General features: G+C 40.5%; 1 protein-coding gene across 16 annotated transcripts in view; it reads right to left on the bottom strand.

The window, feature by feature from the left end:
- Positions 1–343: 343 nt before the first annotated feature.
- TNRC6B (trinucleotide repeat containing adaptor 6B) overlaps positions 344–18,490 on the bottom strand; it is a 139,331-nt gene continuing 121,184 nt past the window's right edge. For 11 of the 16 annotated variants that reach the window (XM_067310180.1, XM_067310253.1, XM_067310192.1 and 8 more), the window contains 13 exons: positions 18,167–18,337; positions 16,197–16,322; positions 15,001–15,132; positions 14,345–14,446; positions 13,944–14,118; positions 13,453–13,587; positions 13,057–13,233; positions 8,571–8,714; positions 8,212–8,307; positions 4,978–5,247; positions 4,445–4,515; positions 2,724–2,863; positions 344–1,190 (listed from right to left, as the gene is read on the bottom strand). In XM_067310180.1, coding sequence (XP_067166281.1) covers positions 797–1,190; positions 2,724–2,863; positions 4,445–4,515; positions 4,978–5,247; positions 8,212–8,307; positions 8,571–8,714; positions 13,057–13,233; positions 13,453–13,587; positions 13,944–14,118; positions 14,345–14,446; positions 15,001–15,132; positions 16,197–16,322; positions 18,167–18,337 — 2,133 coding nt within the window. In that variant the 3' untranslated portion in view covers positions 344–796. The remainder of the gene's footprint in view (positions 1,191–2,723; positions 2,864–4,444; positions 4,516–4,977; positions 5,248–8,211; positions 8,308–8,570; positions 8,715–13,056; positions 13,234–13,452; positions 13,588–13,943; positions 14,119–14,344; positions 14,447–15,000; positions 15,133–16,196; positions 16,323–18,166; positions 18,338–18,490) is intronic. The other 5 variants (XM_067310264.1, XM_067310286.1, XM_067310208.1 and 2 more) reach the window with 4 other exon arrangements.

Genomic DNA, 18,490 nt, shown 5'->3' with positions numbered 1-18,490 from the left:
CACCATGCCTGTCTTGTTTTCAGAATCAAGACATGCAGATGGCCAGCCAGCCCGTAGACCATCAGCAATGCAGCGTTTCAAGATTATATATATAGAGAAAAAAATGCACACACACAAACATGTGCACACGCACTCACACAGAAACAAGCACACGTGGGCAGTTACATGTGCCAGAACACACTGGTACTTTTCAACCAGCCAATCACAAAGTGTTGTTTTTTTTGTTTTTTTTTCATTTTGTTTTTTTGTGTTTTTTTTTTGTTTTGTTTTTTAAAGTGAGGCTCCGTCAAGTCTTCCCCTCCCTCCACCCCTTTTTTCTTTTGTACCCCACCCCCTGCCCCAACCCAACATGGTAGACCTAAGGACGGAAACACACCCAGTGCAAACAAAGTTAAAAAGCTATTTTTTCAGTATATATGTTTCTTAGCAACAACTTCCGTATAACATGAAAAAGTGAAAAACTAGAAACTAATTTTTTTAATTTTTTGTGTTTAAATTTAAATGGTATGTGTACTTGCTTCACATTGTCTTTCTAAGTTGGCGTTCATGATTCAAGTATTTCAAGAGTGATATGTTCTCTTTTTGGATTCATATTCCAAACGAAAAAACTGAAGTTATATAAGGGAGGCAACTATGTGCTCAGACAGTCTGTCAATGACCCACCTTTTTTTCTCTCTCCGTTTTCTTTTTTCCTTTTATAAATGTATTTATTGCAAGTTGAAAAAAACGAAAAGGTCAAGTTAGTGCTGCTGCTGTTCCAAAAAAGGTCACGAGGTCAGAGTTGAAAGTTCTAAGTTCAGATTGAATCCGACCCTCCTCCCAGAAGGTCTCCAGGTAGTAAGGGAGCAGGGCTGCCCATTCTGTGTGGATCCTCTACACTTGGGACCCCCCACAAGCTTGAAGAATAGTTTGGGGGCCCCCACAATGAAGCACCAGTGAGATCACCCCCACTGCTGCCGCCGCCGCCGCCACCACTGCTCCACTGCCCAAGCCCTGTTGACCCACCAAAAAGATTCAAAGCAGGTCCAACTGGATCTGTCTGGTTCTGTCCTGTCTCCAGGGATTGCCAGCCTGCCGTGGGTGCACTTGGGGTTGCTGCAGGTGTAGGGGGCTGAGCTTGTGCCAGAAAGCGACTAACCTCTTCGTCTGTGGCAAACTCAGCCAGGATGGTAGTGTTTCCCAACACACACCTAGGAAATGAAATACATGAGAGAAGAACAGTAATTAGACAAAGCCTAAAGGTAATTAAACAAAGCAAGGGATTCAGAAGGCATGGAAACAGAACTACTAAGTGCTAAAACCGAAGGAAAAATCAGCTTGCCACAATGGAAAGATCAAGGAAAGAGTCAGCCGTTCTTGGCAGTGAAACTGACTCTGCAAAGCACAAGTACTTCCCTTTTTTAAGGGGCAAAAATCAAATCTTCAGCTGTTGTGGTGGCAGCAAAAACTTTCTAAATTTAAACTAATGTCCTGACCAACATAAGGGCAATAAAAGTGCATATAGAGTGTAGCTAAAATGGCAAATGTACATATGCCACCTTGCAAACAGAACAGACCTCAAGGATAGGTTAAAAGTCCATGAAATTCAGGATGAAAGATTTCTCTAGTTCAAAAAAAATTTTTTTTAAGTGTTAAAACTCAATAAAAAGTAACAGGAAAAAAGGTAGGGGATTTCTGGGGGAAAACCTCTCATGTTTTCAAACCAAGCCAGAGCCACAGCCAACCCCAAGAGGCTTAAGAACAGGAAACCTAAGATTTGCAGCCTTTCAAGTAAGTCATTTCAGGTGTGTCTCAATTATAACTATAGCAGATTCCCTCACACGTGGATTACGTGTGTATCTGCAATGCGGCAGGCCTCTATGAATCAAAATTAACCATAAAAGAAGTATTACATATGGACAAAACATAGTGAATTGTGCAAAAACAAGGAATAGTTTTCCACTAAACATATTTTAATTAAAAGAATGTAAATGTTACAAAAGTGTTTCAGCATTTCTGTAAGGCAAAACTAGTTTTACATTAAAGGTGCTTAAAACATGACCCACAAGGCACTTTGTTCAGGGTCCTGATAAAGTGAATAGTTCCTGGGATGGTATCCCACTCATTATTTCCAGCTGTTTAAGACAGCTGAAACAAACGGCACCCTTTCTTATGAAGATATTCACTGTTATAGCTAGGAAAGCTGCATGGTATAACAACTTAAAGCTGGTGATCCACCCAGCAGTCAAGAGGGGCACCTGGTCTGTGAAAACACCTCTTGAAAAATGATCCACATTTTGGGGTTTGAGAGTCTCTTCCCTTTCATATAAAGAATTTTTCTTCATAAAGCATTTCCCCCCTTCTAACAAAAGGGAATCAATATTTTGTAATCATTCACATTGTGATTTACAGTGAAAATGCAATTGACTGTTTGGGAAAATATCCAAGAAAGATTGTCATGCGAAACAATTCACAAGCTTTCATAAAATGGCCAAAATTGTGCAGTCATTTGCATACTGGTCACAACTCTGTCCTGCCAATTGCAACTTCTTAGTTCTGTATCTGCTCGTTTGTAGCAGGAGTTAAAATACCCTAACAGAAGGCACCTTTATTTCCCATCTTCCTCTACTGATGAATGAAAGACTCCCTTTCAACTTGAAAGAGTTTTCACAGCATAGCACTGGACAGACATCTTGCATTCGCAACTAATCTAGTAAGAAAGGACAGACACTGGGATTGCTCACATGTGCAGTGCAGTCTGGGCCTTGGCCGCCTCCTGTTTGGTGTTGTATCGGATAAGGGCGGTGCCCTGGGTCAGGTTCAGATGGAATGTCAGCAGTGGGCCATGCTGCATGCAGATCGTCCTCAAGGTTGACCCATCGATCTGAGGGAGAACAGCCAGGACGAAACGGATGCTTGTAACTATTTCTCCAAATCGACTTCCATCCTAACTCGAAATACTCGCAGCAATTAAAAGATAACCTCCTCTCACAGAGGAAAATGGGTGAAAGGATTTGCACTAAAACACACACAGTTGTTCCTTTGTCTCCAGCACTCTGATTTCAGCAGAATTTAGATCAGCCAATAGTTGGAATTTTTTGGAAAATTGGAAATCTCACTTCTAAAATGAGATTTTTTTTTTTTGTCTTTGCGGTTTACGAAACAGTAAGTTATTGAAACAGTCAGTGATTTGTCTGCCAAACCCAGCAATGCTCATTCCTCCTCAACTAATGTTTTCACAGCAGTCGTTGCCTATGTTCCTTCTGCAGCAGTAATGGCTTGTTACCTCCAGTAACTGCTGTTCTCCCAGGTGTTCTGTACAGACGGATTGCATTCTTGGTGTGCCACGGGAACATGCACTCACAAATGGGATCCGTATGTGCAGATCCTTAAGAAAGTACTACTTTCCTCCTCACCTCCCAATTATATAATAAACCTCAAATGAGGAAGGAGAGAGTTGTGTGTGGGTACAAACATGGCCATGTTAAAACAGAGAAGCTGAAATGAAGATACTGTCCCTGAATTCACCTTAACCTTTAGCTCCCCTCCTCTCCAGTGTACTGCCCCACAAGAAAGACAACTGGTTATGGAAGAGACATAACATAACTATATTCTGCTTCTTTCTTTATCAATTTAAACGTCTGCAAAATATATTCCTCTTCCATTAAATAATTCCTAAAGCAGTAATAAATGATCTTGCACAGGGAGAGACTTAGAAATATGCCTCTTCATCACACCACTGTTGTTTCCTTTGTATCAAGGGAAACGGTCTTTTTAATGAAGGGAGAGTAGGTTGCCATTTTGGGTAGTCCAAAGGATACCTTAGTCCTTCCTTTCATAGTGATATTTTCCTACACTGTACTAGAAGCATAGTAAATTATCCAGCCAAACAGGGGACTCTCTGTCTAGACCTCAGGGCGCTGCTAATAATCATATAGGCTTTTCGTAAGCCTTGAATACAGACTAATTGGGATGGCTGAAACCAGGATCTCCACAGAATTCGTTCTGAATGGAAGCAAGCTCTGAGAATACTTGCTAGAATAACTTAACTAGACTGCTTTTGGCAGAAGTTCTGGAAACATTCTGTGGTTTCACTATGGAAACACCAAAGTGAAAATTGGCAGTTACGCTAGCTTTCTTATTGACAAGACAAGCATTCTTATTGAATGCTATAAACCATTCCACATTATCCTCACTTCTAAGAAAAACAATCTTTGTGTTTCAAGTAATTTCTTGAAACTCTATGTAATGAAAGGTTATGATGGTTATATAGCAAAAACTGAACATCTTCAAGTTAGCTGACGTGATTACTATAGAAAAGCAGACTACAGTCCAGTTTAATCAAGAATTACATCATCAGTCTGCTTTTGTTAAATTTAATTCAAATAGGACCAGCTAAAGATTCCACAATCCATCTCTCAACAATTAAAGCAAACAAGTTCCCAGAGACAATAATAGAAAATACCTGTGGAGTGAGATTGTGAAGAACCAGCCAGTAGCTAGGACGAACTGAGCCACCATCACTCCAAGTAGAAGCTACAAACAGAAGAGAGAATAATCAAGAAAAATCTGATACAAAGAAAAACCTTTTCCTTTACAGTCAGGTCTTTCAATCTCAGACAAATTCAACTTATCAGCCATGCTAACCAAGTCCAATTTTTAGTTTTGAAAACAAAAACCACATCTTCACATTTCAAATCAAGATTCTTTTTTTTTTTTTTTTTTTTAAACTAGAGTTTATCTTCTAGGAATTTCCCACCCACAGAGAGCATTTATCCAACACCCTTGAGTCTTGAAAGGCCCTATGCAGTAGAAATTCCTTCCTGGCAGCTCTCAGCCCTCTTCACTCATCCCCCGCAGCAGGTCCTGGGACCTTCTCCCCCCAGCCCCATCACTGACAGTACATGTCCATTTCAAGAAGGAATTTTTTTGTTTGTTTCCTTTCACCAGGCAACTGCAACCTTCTTTCATCCAAACCATTAGTGCTGTAAAACGTACACTCCTCAGCTCTGATCAATGGTGACAGCAGGTGATTCTTCTCACCAGAGGCAAGCCTTGAGTCCTGTGCCCCCCAGCCCCTGACCGATCGGGCTGCTGTGCTGTTCCATGGAGATGATGGTTTGGGGTTGGTCAGGCCAGGAGGCGGGCGGGGCAACCCTGTAGTGTTCCTTGAGGAAATATGGTTTTTCCACATCTTGTTGGAGAGATGAGTGGGATTGTGTCCTATGGGATCTGGGGACCATGTTGATTTGTAATCACTGAATTTTGCTAGAAGATTAAATAAATGGTATGAATTAGTGAAACCCAAGAGATTCAACTAGCCTTCAACTCTAACTATTATTGTAAGCCTAAGCACATTTCTATCAGATACAAGCACAAAGCACAGAATCATGCAACAGTTAAAATCTGCCATACAAAAAAGAAGCCAAACAAGCCCAGTCACTTATGGCTAATCTTTGCTCATCTTGCATAAAGCTGCCCAAAAAACCTAGATCATCTGTGATAACGTAACAGGTCACAGTATATTCAAGGACTAATAATAATCATAGTAACTTTTTTGTCCATACTACCTTTCATTGGAGAACCTCAACACTCATTTGAAAATTTCTTACAAGATTGGGCAACACTGAACTCCTAATAAAACTAACCTTCTTCAGGTCCCAAGCTTGCAGAGAAATGAAATGGAGAGTTACCACTCTTGGTCTACTAAGCTAATGTGACCTCCTAAAGATGTCCTCCTATACAATCAAAGCTTTCTCATGACACACATTTCATTACAGGATTAACACCTGTAATGTGTTCACACATTACACACCGCAATGTGTAAAGAAGGCCATTCAACTATGACAGTTATGTGATAACTGGACTTTTAAACAATCTTGGTGGCACATACTCAATTTACATGAGAAAATATTACCAGATACTTATTAGGAGAAGTTAAAACCATGAACAGGTGTCCCCAACAAGTTTCAAGAACCCTTTCCGGAAAGTCCAATAAAATGGAAAAATTAAAACAACTCTCCAAAACTAATCACTTATGGATATTTGGGAGGTCTTCCTAACCAATTTTCCTTAAAGGGGTAAAGTACACATTCTTCCATACCTCTTCACACCAATGATCAATTATCACCTAGTAAAAACACATGAAAAAGTGGATATTGCTCAAGTAATTTCTTTTTTCATTGTTCTGTAATCAGACTCAGCATAAATAATTGTCTCATAAATAATCTGAATCAGAATGTGCGTGTGTGTATGTGGTGTGCATGTGTATGCGTTGCACATGCACACATATGTGCATTAAGCTCTATTCATTAACAAAAGGTAAATTACTTATAAAGAAAAAAAATCCAGGTTTACAATATAGCAGGGTGTCATGAAATAATGCATCTGCGCATCAAGATCACACAACTTTCAGCAAGAAACAAGAATATGCTTCATTTTACATTTGGATGACTACACTTCATAGTGCCTCAAGCACAGATGGGTAACAGTAATCATCAATGGCAAGCAGGTTTAAAACACTAATCTATGAATAAAGTAGATAGAAGTGCTTAAAAATTTATTTCACTAGACCCAAACAGTTTGTTTTATGGACATGTGAATTCTAAATCCCTATTTTCAGATGTCCCGTTTTCCAGCTGTAAAGTGCTGTTGTGCAGTTTATCAAGATGAAGAGCAGACAGAATCTGCGTAAGGCAGCAGCCTGGTTTATTGCATTCAACTATGACTTCAATCACTTTTAATCTTTCTGGTCTTTCTTAAGTGCTAGACAAAATTAAGCAGAGGTAAGAAGCTGAAATACGGTGTTCCTCCTTCTAGGTTGTCAAAGAAATCTTGTATGTCATTGGAATGCTGGATACATAGATGCTGCTTCAAACCAAAGTCACCCTAAACACTGGTAGCTGGGGCACTATTCTTGAGGGCTAAATAGGATTCTCAACACATTTTGTGAAGATGTTGGGTTAACATGTGAACACAGCTGTTATCCAGTAAGATGGGGGGGGACCCCCAAAACCCCACATAGCTGCAAGCTGCATCTGGCCCCGACTATGTTCCCCACTTCTATCTACACACAACTCTTCAGCTTGAAGTAGCTGCCAAAGACAGGAGGCCCCATCGAGAGGATGGGGCCAGACTCTTTTCAGTGGTGCCGAGCGACAGGACGCGAGGCAATGGGCACAAACTGAAACACAGACACTTCCATCTTAACATGAGGAAAAACTTTTTCACTGTGAGGGTGACAGAGCACTGGAACAGGTTGCCCCGAGAGGTGGTGGAGTCTCCTTCTCTGGAGATATTCAAAAGCCGCCTGGATGCAATCCTGTGCAATGTGCTCTAGGTGACCCTGGTGGAGCAGGGGGGTTGGACTAGATGATCTCCAGAGGTCCCTTCCAACCTCAGTGATTCTGTGATTCTGTGATTCTGTGATTCTGTGATTCTGTGATTCTGTGATTCTGTGATTCTGTGATTCTGTGACAACCATGTCTCAAGAGAAAACTGGCGTTTTCAAAAGGCTGGAAATCCAAATGAATTGTCTGGAGCAAATATTTCCAGCTTCCTAATCAGAAGTATGTGCAGAGTGCATTTTTCAATATAAAGCTTTGGAGACCTCCTTACCAAGGATGTGAGGCAGACATCTAAATTACTGTTTACAGGCCAACCATCAAAAGCCAAAAGACTAAAACCCCTCTCTCTTCAGGAAGACTCTCTTTTAGGGAATGATGAGTGCTACAAAAGGGGAGGCAAAAATGTTGCCTTCACAGCACTCCAATATTCTAATGTTTTAAGATAAATAAAACCTCTTACCTTATCACTCAAATTCCTTAACTGATACATACAGGAGCAGGAACATTTAAAATATTAAGACACGCCCCCTGCCCCCCACACTCTTATTTATGTCAGTGGATTCTGACATAAAAAGCGAGAAGTCTTCTTTTGTTGTTTCATTTGCTGCTTCCCTGTTCTTCAATCTGTGTAACTAAGAACTTTGTATCATTTTGGGGGGGGGGGGGGGGGATTGGGATCTTAGTCTAGTTTTTAAATACAACTACAGCGGAGTATTTTACCACCAGGAAGAAAAATATGTGACCAGCAACTCAAATTTTGACTTCTGAGCTTCCTCAGGAATCAGTGAAAGACTAAATATCCAAGGTGAAATAAGAATGAGAAGAAAGAGTAACTAGTGAACAAGTGGAAAATGTTTTGTCCAGCTAAATTTTGGAGCCCGCATACCTGAAGTGCTATGAACGTTGGTGAAGGAATTGTCAGAGGCACTGTAGGGCCAGGCACCAGGTGAAGGCAGCGAGGTGTTGAGGGAAGAATTAGACCCTATCAAAGGGAAAGGGAGAGAGAAAGAGAAAAGTATGCCAATTTTGTAGAGTTTCTGTAACACTGCTGAATCTCAAGAGAGCCACAATTTGTACCAACATCATCCTTTTACGTGACACACAACCGTTGTGCGAAAGCACATAGGTTTCCTTCATAGTTAAAGGTAACTGATTCCTTGTTCTCGTTCTGTTACAACAGGAGCATCAGAATATTCTTGAATATCAGAATGACTTAAATAATCACATGCTAGTTTGCCATTTTACCTGTGGTGTTGTCCCGCAGAAGTTGGTGGTCAGTATCTACAATGGGAGATGTGGCTGTCCCCAGCACACTTCCAGGGGTCACATAGGGGTCAGATTCAGGGTCAATGTTTTGTATACCTTTCCATGGCACTCCTGGTTGGAACTCTAGGACAGGAGGGAAAGAGAATTAGATGCAGACAGGGGAATGCCATTTACTGGAAATAAGTGTTGAGGAGATTTCAGAAGGGCAAAAAAGTTGTCTACTACTTTCACAGACAAACACAGAAAGAAAAAAAAAAGTGGTACTTCTGGTTCAAACAACCAGCACAGTAAGAGCAGCATTAGACTGTGATATCACACTGGCAGGAAAACCTCAGATAAAACATAAGAAATGCCCTACTGGGTCAGAACTGTGGTCCATCTAGCCCAGTATGATGTCTCCAACAGTGGCCAGAGAGACACCATTTAGGGAGAGAATTCAAACCTGGCCACTTATTTGCAGGCTACTCCACTCACACTCTCCCAGCATCTGCAGGGATGCAGATGACACTTAGGATGTCAGAAGTACCCTGGATCTGCAACCACCTGCTTGTGGGCCTATTTTCCATCAATTTATCTGAGCCCTTTTTTGAAACAGCTGGTACTATCTGCTTCCACAAGCTCTAGAAGCAACACAGTCCAGAACTTCACCACTCACTGTGGAAAAAACTGCTCTCATCTATTTTAAACTTACACCCTCTTAGTTTCAGGATTTGCACCACAGTTCTAGTGTTGCAAGATTTGGAGAATAACAATTCTGCATTCACCTTATCCACTACTTTAATATATTTTGTAAACCTCAGTCACATCTCCCAGTCTTTAGTAACACTAGCAAACAATCCAGGATAACTGGTATCAACACACCCCACAGTATGAGCAACCAGCACTGCATCGACAGGAATCTGCTCAGCTACTGCCAAAATGCTTCAAACCCCCTGAAAAACAGGATCACCTTATGCTTAAGGTCTCCCAACACAGATCTTGGCTCTGGTCAGAGGATCTTCCCTGTTCTGATATAAAGAATTCAGGAACACAGGTAAGGACTTGAAATGGTTGAAAGGAAGATAGCCAGAATCAGAACTTGTGTGCCAAAAAGAAATGATAAAGATCGATCAGAGTGTTGTCTTTGCGAAGAATTCTGGAAATTGGTGACACTGAAAAGTGTATAGTAACCCCTCACCCAAAGAGTAGTCAAACAGGGCTCCAAAGGTTTGGCATATTTTTTTGATTTAAACTAAACACACAACCGCTCCCTAGCCTTGGAGAGAGCTATAAAAGATGGGGCTCCTGATCTCCACTTGCAGTTGAAATAAATATCACTGATTAGGCTATGCAAGGAAAAACTTCTTTACTGTAAGGGTGACCGAGCACTGGAACAGGTTGCCCAGAGAGGTTGTGGAGTCTCCATCCTTGGAGATATTCAAAAGCTGTCTGGACACAATCCTGGGCAACGTGCTCTAGGTGACTCTGCTTGAGCAGGGGGGTTGGACTAGATGATCTCCAGAGGTCCCTTCCAACCCCAACCATTCTGCGTGCGTGATTCTGTGTGTTTGTGTGCCTTGCTGCTCAGAAGATCACTTAAGCAAACTGTTTTAAAAATGAGTCTTGGAGGATTGTTAACCAGTTTCAGAATTCTGTATTTTTTTAGCATGAGGTAGAACCTTCAGCTGTACTCATGCAGATGGCTACAACATTAGTTATAATTTATATCAACTTTTTTGTGACAGGCTGCTAGAAGAGTTTTTCTTGAACTTCAGCATATTGACAGAGTTCCATACTACCCTTGGAGACTGACAATTACTCTCATGCACACTCATCAAGGTATGCTCTTACATTTCTAGATAGTAAAAAAAAAAAAAAAAAAAAAAAAAAAAAAAAAAAAAAAAAAAAGGGGGGGGGGGCAAAAAAAAGGGGGGGCACACAAAAAAGCAAAAAAAAAAAAAGCAAAAAAAAAAAAAAAAGCAGCACATTTCTCCAAATCGATATTTGAAAGGTCCTCCCAGAAAGTTCAATACACATAAGATTATCAGAAAAACCATGACAAATGCATCCAGGCCAGTTTGCCCGGAGCATATTATTGCACTGCTCCTGAATGGACAAATTATAGTGTAGCGTTACCTAGTTACACAAGGCTGTGTGACACAATCAAAAGATGTAGTTCTCACCAATGCAGCAAAACTGGCTCTCATCTCCAGCTGTGAGATCTTTTTGATTGGGCACCACTTCATTTATCTTGGTGCTGAACAATACTGCTCTCTTGAGCAGCAGAGTTTTTGCAGCAGAAGCCATTTAGGGGAAAATGTGAATGTCAGGGTGACTGCTGAATGACCACTGCCTTCATTCAAAGAAAAAACACACCCATTTCAAGAGGGTCACTCTTGTAAACTCTTTTTTGTCAACAACTTGTTTTCCAGTCCTACCAAGAAAAATTTACCTCCATACCAGTAACTGACAGTGGGCATCACCTGTAAGCCTGCAAAAAAGGACCTACAGTGCAAAATCATTTTTGGTCTTTATTCTTCCCCAAGGCCGTTGATAAGCTGGATCATGATTTTAGCCATATTTTCCTTCTCAAGGAAGCAGATAAGCAATGAGGCTACGAGACAACTTTAGGGGCTGATGGTTATAGGCTAAAATTTGTCCTGGTCTATGGACCTCCTGAGAGACAGATAACAATACAGCCATAATTACACAAAGGCCACATGGCCAAACCCATGATCTGTTGGATGGAATATGCAATTGTATTCATGAACTATTCTTGACTTTACACAAAAAATGAAGGACAACACCAACAACCCTATTGAAAGTTTATGTTCAAGACTCATGAATCCTGGCTATTCTCTGACAGTGGTGAGGCAGTCAACAAGAAAAAAAATTTATGCATCACTGATGGTGGGAATGCAAGTACCACTAGGAAAGCTGTACAATATCCATGAGAGACAAATAGTAGCTATTCAGCCTCTTGCTTCAGGGTATAGCTTTCTGGTATCATGAATCTTGCCTGAGCCAGTGGCTGCTCTAAAACCTGAAAACATGGCAGAGCTGATTCTCACATACATTATTCTCCTGGTGCTGTGCATCTCCGTGTTATATCGGGGAATGCTGCTGAACACATTTCTTTAGTCACTGACGATGCTATGAGAGAGGCCTGACAAAATATTAAGTTTTGGGCATTTTCACCATTGTGAACATCAACTCCAGCCCAAAAACCTCAGTACTTCACTGACATCAATGTAAAGCATTGCTAATTCTTTAACTCCGTGTTACTCCGTCTGAAAACATTTTCTTTTCAGAGTTAGACACTGAAGGTTTCTCACATATAAAATGAACTACCTTCTCCAAGTTTGTGTAGCTGTATCTGTAGTACAGATTCCTGGGCTTTCTGATGCAAGATCTGTGCTACCGGTTTACCCAGAAAGTGTAACTGCACCTTCTCTGTGCTTGAAAGGGTAGGAAGCAAAGGATTTGCACCTATTAATGTTCTTCTGGAATGTAAGTCTCCCCCATGGAAAGAAAATCACAGCATCCACTATTTGCTGAATAGCGTTGGTGCGTTATATCATGCACCTTCAAGGACACCACTCTGGATTTAAGGAACGTTTTATATAGAAAGTTACGTGCATGTTCAAATATGTATGTGTTTTCCTAGATACTCAGAGTTTTCTAGTAGACAGACAAAACTCTGCCAGTGAAACTCAAGAAGAATTGAAGAATGTGCTACTGTCTGTAATCCAAAAGCAAGAAACTTCTAGCCAAGCCACAAGATTGTTGAGAGGTACTAAAACATGGTAATGCTCTTCTATGCTTTATGCAACCAGCATGAACCACAACAAACAGCACAGCACACACATTGTACCAATACTGCTGGCAAAAGAAATCTTGTGCTCTGCAGTGGATCCTATGCATAGACAATTGCTCAGAGGAAAAGTTCATGCTATACTAAATGCAAAAGGTCAAGACAGAAAAATTCTGTTTCTCTCTCTCTCTCTCTCTCTCTCTCTCTCTCTCTCACACACACACACACACACACACACACACACACACACACACACACACCCGTTTTGCTTTCTAATTCCATGTTATCAATCAGAATTTTTGCACTCCATGACAGTGTAACACAACACGAATGAGGTATCAATACAAAAGGAGGGAACTGGCATTGCATATTCTATAGACAAGTATTCTTCATGAAACTTTGACTAAGTGTAAGTCACAAGACTACAGAAAACGAGTTCACTGAACAAAAATCAAATGCTATGCAGGCAATTCAGCAGTTAGTTCGTATTTAGTTCAGCAAATTTTTACTGGAAATTTAACCTTTAAGTCCTAATTTAACATGCAAGAAATTTAACAAATGAGATAGGCCCACCAAATACTTTCCTTGCAATGATTATTTGAAAAGTAGGAAAAGAAAAGCTCCCAGAACATCTACTGTAAAGCTGGGATATAACTTCCCCTTATGTAATACCTGGAGGCCAGCTGGCGTTGCTGGATTTGCTTCCAATCTTGTTTGTTGGTGGAGATTTGGCAGGTAACCAACTATCACCAGCAGGGCCTGCATGGCCACCAAGTGGGTCGCCCTGGATTATGTCAAACTGGTTGTAGGGCGATCCTCCACGAGCCTTTCCAGGGGGCACTATTGCACCTGAATCATAAAAAGATACATTTACGCTCAGGAAAGACTGAGGGCTTTATGAAAGTATGGAATACTAAAACCAAAACTATCTAAGATGAGTAGTGGCAAGGTAAGGCATTAACTAACTTGAAGCACAGTTTCATCCAAGTTTTTTCACCTCTTGTGAGATGATATGGCAAGAGCACTCTTATCGAGGCTCCACTCCCAAAACAGCCAACCCCCTCTCACCATTTTTGTGCATATTGGCATCTTGTGAAGCCACAGAGGGCAGCCCTTCCATCATAGTCCACTGTTTAAAGCGGGATTCTGTTCCAGCCTCTTTCCCTCCCACCATGCCATAATCCATGCCACTTGAGCCAAAGCCTGCAAAACAAACAAAGACCCATTATCATTTTGTTCTTTTTGGTTCAAATATCCTCAAAGATGGAGGCACAGTGAACCCTAAGTCAGGTAACTGTAACAGTAGCAACTGAAATCCTCAGAAGGCAAATTTCAAATAAACTCGTTAAATCAGCATGCCACTAATCTATCCTTTGTTAACAGGTTTGGTTTCTTCCCACATAATGAAAAAAAAAATCCAATTTTATCAAGAGCTGACATATTGCAACCTTCACTCTAGTGCTCACACATAAATTACTTATTTGTGGACCCAGACAGAACTGGCTAATACAGCAATACTATGAGCAATGAAGTAAATCTCCTTCCACAGTCGCACTTACCTGAACCGTATCCAGGTATTTGCCCTTTGGTCTGTAAATCTGAGAGACCCACATTCAAAGGATTGGGTACCATGCTGTCTAAATGTGGCTTAGGCCCAACAGGGTGGGATGGTGAATGCTTCATTCCAGGCTGTCTCTGCTGCTGCTGCTGGAGGGCACTCACCATACGAGCAATCTGCAAAGGAAAGGAACAAATGAATCTTAATCCTACACTGGAACACAGAATTCCAGTAAACATGAAGACAGTCACGTAAGAGAGATTCAGTGTATTTACTCTGAACAGTGCAACTCACCACCAAAGAGAGCGTGTGGCATTACTAAGCCTATCACAGTATTTAATGAAGACTGTGTTTTCCTAGCACACTTTACACTTCACATGACTGACAAAAACAGCGCCATACCTGTTGCTCTTGCTGTTGTCGCACAGCTTGAGATAACTTCCTCTGGCTCTGTAACAGCTGCTGCTGCTGCTGTTGCTGCTGCTGAAGAAGGAGCTGACACGCCTACATGATAAGTGGGGGTTGGAAGGGTGAAAATACAGAGCTCATCAGGTGAAAAATAATTGTCAGGAGCTAGTCACTAGCAAATGCTTTATTCAGAACTTAGGTAAAGGTGAACTGTTTCTCACTCTTCACAATGAAATAAAATTACAATGAAAGCATCAGAAAATTACAGTATCCTTTACCTTTTTCTAACTGCATCTCATGTAACAGTACTGCTGTATCATGTACTAGTAGTCACTTTATTACAGTCACCAAGACTACAACGGGAACTTCATAAAAAAATAAAAATCAGCAAACAACTGCTCTTCGTACAAAAGTGTTGCTCATCATCATTACCAACCCATTCCAACATTCACAATAATTACACAGGCCTGTTTAGATTATCTGCTGGTCTCTAACAGGGCTGTATTTTCCAGTACAATGAACAGGGAGCACTTGTACAAAAATAACACAAGATCAGCAGAACAAAAGAGAATTAGAACAAATGTAAAAAGAAAGCTCTTTTAGCAGACACTTTGTAAACAGTCTGCCTCACAAGATTACCAGCTACTTACTAATTGAAACTGGGGAATCTGTGGAAGCTGGCTCAGCATGGCAATCTGTTGTGGAGAAAGCTGCGGCCCCATATTGAAAAGACCTGGATTCAAGCCACTGTTGGGAAACTGCTTGAGCATGGAGGCTGAAACCTGTGTGGAAAACAATTACATCTCCTCAAGAAAAGCACTACTATGAAAAAGAAAGATGAAATGGAAGTATTTGTATAAAGGAGCAGATATGACACCATTCTTAGATGGTGATCTGGGAAAGACATTACAGATTTCCTAACACGTCACATTTACACACACACAATCTATGACTTGAATAGAATGAGTATCTTGATTGACAATACGCAATACTACATGTGTGAACACAGACACAGACACACACACACAAAAAGGTTCCTCCCCCAACCAATCAGTTGCTAGAGATCACACTAGATTAAAATCTTGATATATCTGCAACTAAATAGTAATCACAGTACTGCATTATCATATTAAAAAGGTACTGCGTGACAAAGGAAAGAAAGGCATTCAGGCAGTCACTGTAGCAAAGACAGAATGCCTAAGAGAAAAAGTTAAGCTCTTTGTATGCTGGTGAAGAGCTATAGTAAGAGACAGGAGTAGATGAAGAAGAACCCCCATTTTCTCCTCTATATTTGAGTTACACAAGCAGAATATTCAGGAGAATCTCCAAGTCTTCACCAAGTCCAAAGCAAAGGTAGAGTAGAGGAAACTTGTGCATTTGGAGAGCCTGAGGTCTTAGAATCTGGAATGTAAATGCAACAGGCAGCCCTTCATCGAGCCTCTCATTCGGGGGCAGGAAGCACAGGACAAGATTGCTTGAAAAAAAATAAAGCAATCTGTCACACTTCAGAAGAACGTTCAGCTTTTACATGAGTAATTTTCTTTATTTTTTTTTAAATACTTTGTAAAAGCCTAGGTAGGACACAGATTCCTGGGTTTAATTTGAGGGAAAATAGTGGTAGTGTGTATTTACAATTAACTGCCTTGGAATAAGAGAAAGGCAGCTAACCTTTCCAAAAAAAAAAAAAAAAAAAAAAAAGCTCTAAATGAATTTTAAACAGTTTCTAAATTTTCAATTTGTAAATGCCAAGTCTAGACTAAGATAGATGCATAAGCGACTTCAAAAAGTGTGCTCTGAAGGCTTTAGCTCTGCATTTTATGAGTAACCGGTTACTTTAATTCCTTACCTGGGGGGAAAGAAACTGGGGAGGCACTTGCGCCCGGATATTGGGGGAAGGATTTAGTGGCTGCACTGGTGTGTGCATGCCTCTCGATTGTGCTGTGCTGTTTCCAAACAAACCATGATTGCCACCCTATAAAATTAAAGCAGTTGTGAGAAGTTAAATCCTTCAGGATAACGGATTTCTATGCTATTAACTACATGCAAATAACAATGAGGCAATATTGACAGAATATCCTTAGAATTACTGAGATGTCTGTCCTAAATCAGCAATATTCCACCTGTCTTTAGGCTCCTGGACTACATTTTCGAAATGCAGGCTCTTCCTCCTTCACATTTAGAGAGTCATGTTTATCCATATATTTCAAAGCACATTATGAAGTGGGTTATGGTTTGTATCTTGCACTTTACAGGTTAGGAAATGGAGACACAGAGTACAAACAATACGCTCAAAAACATTCTACTGCTTTAAAGGTATGGTAAAGATTGTGTCAACAGAAGTTTTTGGCCATAGTTTTAAAAAAAGTCAGGTACCAGTCTAGGTTGTCAAGATACAATTCAAATGCCTGATACTTCCTCTGCAGGCCTTTCACTGTCTAACTAAAATCAGAATTCAACATTTTCATTAAAAAACAAAACAAAACAACCCCCCCCAACCCTTATGATATGAAATCTTAAGCATTCTAGTATCCTATATATGCTATACCAGCATCATTGCTCCCAACATAAATTCATCTTTCTCCCAGATTGAGACTCTGTGAAGGTCCTCTCCAAAACATTTGCTTCCCTTACATGCCAAGATTTCATCAACTTTGCTTCCCTTCTACTATAACTCTGTATATCCTTCATTATCCTTCTTCTGAAACAGAAATCTCCCATTCTGCTTCTATACTGGCAGCCGTACGGATTGCCTCATTCACCTACATTGCATCCCTCTTCCCTAATACTTATTTTACATCTTCTCTTTCAGAAGTAGCTAAAGATGTCATATTAAACATGTAGGAGGACAGATAAAGCAAAACCACCAAAAATCCAAGACACAAAAGAGCTGTTATTCTAGAAAGAGCTGACTGGAGTCAACTACGTTTTGAATTTTTTGAGAGGTTTGAAGCTGTGGCTACATTTGAGTTTTCCCTAAAATTCAGTAGAATACTGTACACCAAATCCTAGAATATGTCTGCAAACTTTGGGCTTGATCTGATGTTCAACACTTACTATGTCACATAGAAACAGAGAGACGACACAAAGAAACACCACCATGTTAGGCATGCGACTATACTAGCTGGTCTAGTTATATTACTTGGGTTCTGTTTTTTCATTTCTTAGCATTCCTGTAATGTTTTCTCCTAGTATAATGCAAAACGCAATAGCCAGGCAGGGATACTTCAAAACTACAAATTAACGACTCCATTTCTTCCCCACTGTTCCTCCATATGCAGGAAGAAAATACCGCCGCTTCAAGAAATTTTAAATACTGTTAACTTAATCTCTCTTTTTGAGGTGTGGTGAAGGGAGAAAGGAGCAGGAACAATGCAAAAGGAGTGCAAATTTTTAAAAGCACATTTCTACATATAAGGTCATTGGGTGGAGTCTGGAAACATTCAGCATTTGGTGGTGGTAGTGTGAAACAGTAGCCCCTAACTAGATTTTTAAACATGGAATTAAGATATAATTATAGTTCTCCACTAAGGAACTGCATGACTTCTACTGAATAGTGGATAAATGCATTCCTGAAAAGAAAATCTGTCTTCTGTTGCACTGTGATTCTGGAAGTAAGAGGCCAACAAAAATAGATGAAATACATTTTGATGATAGCAACCAAAGCAGACTAATTCTTGATGGCCTGATATATCTGAAATTTCCATTAACATTATTCTTATTCATTTTGTAGGAAAACAAATGCAAGCAACCAACTAACCAGGATTAAGCCCAGGTTGCAGCCATATAACAATGCATCTTATAAGGTGGCCTGCTTACTTGTCTAGCAGCGAAGTTTTGGGGACTGAGCCCTGAGCCGATTGCCCCAAGGCCGACGTTGGATAGTGTGGAACCAGAGGGAGACAGCTTGTAGCTGGGAGAAGGGGAGAAGGGAGAGCAGGGAGCCTCATCCCCAAGGCACCCATCTTGATTGGAGAAAGGCAAAGTCAGCTGAAGCAGCAGTTAGCCAACAGCAGGAGTTGGTTAGTGAAGCAAGAGAATGTAAGAGGAGAGAAAGAGGGATGGTGAGTGACTAGGAATAAGCAAAGTTAATTTGTAATAGCAGTTACAAGGACAAAACGCCCAACTCAATCAATCACTTGA

This window comes from Apteryx mantelli, chromosome 1, assembly GCF_036417845.1.
Source record: "Apteryx mantelli isolate bAptMan1 chromosome 1, bAptMan1.hap1, whole genome shotgun sequence".
Classification (NCBI taxonomy): Eukaryota; Metazoa; Chordata; class Aves; order Apterygiformes; family Apterygidae; genus Apteryx; species Apteryx mantelli.
This window is presented reverse-complemented; position numbering and strand designations above follow the sequence as displayed.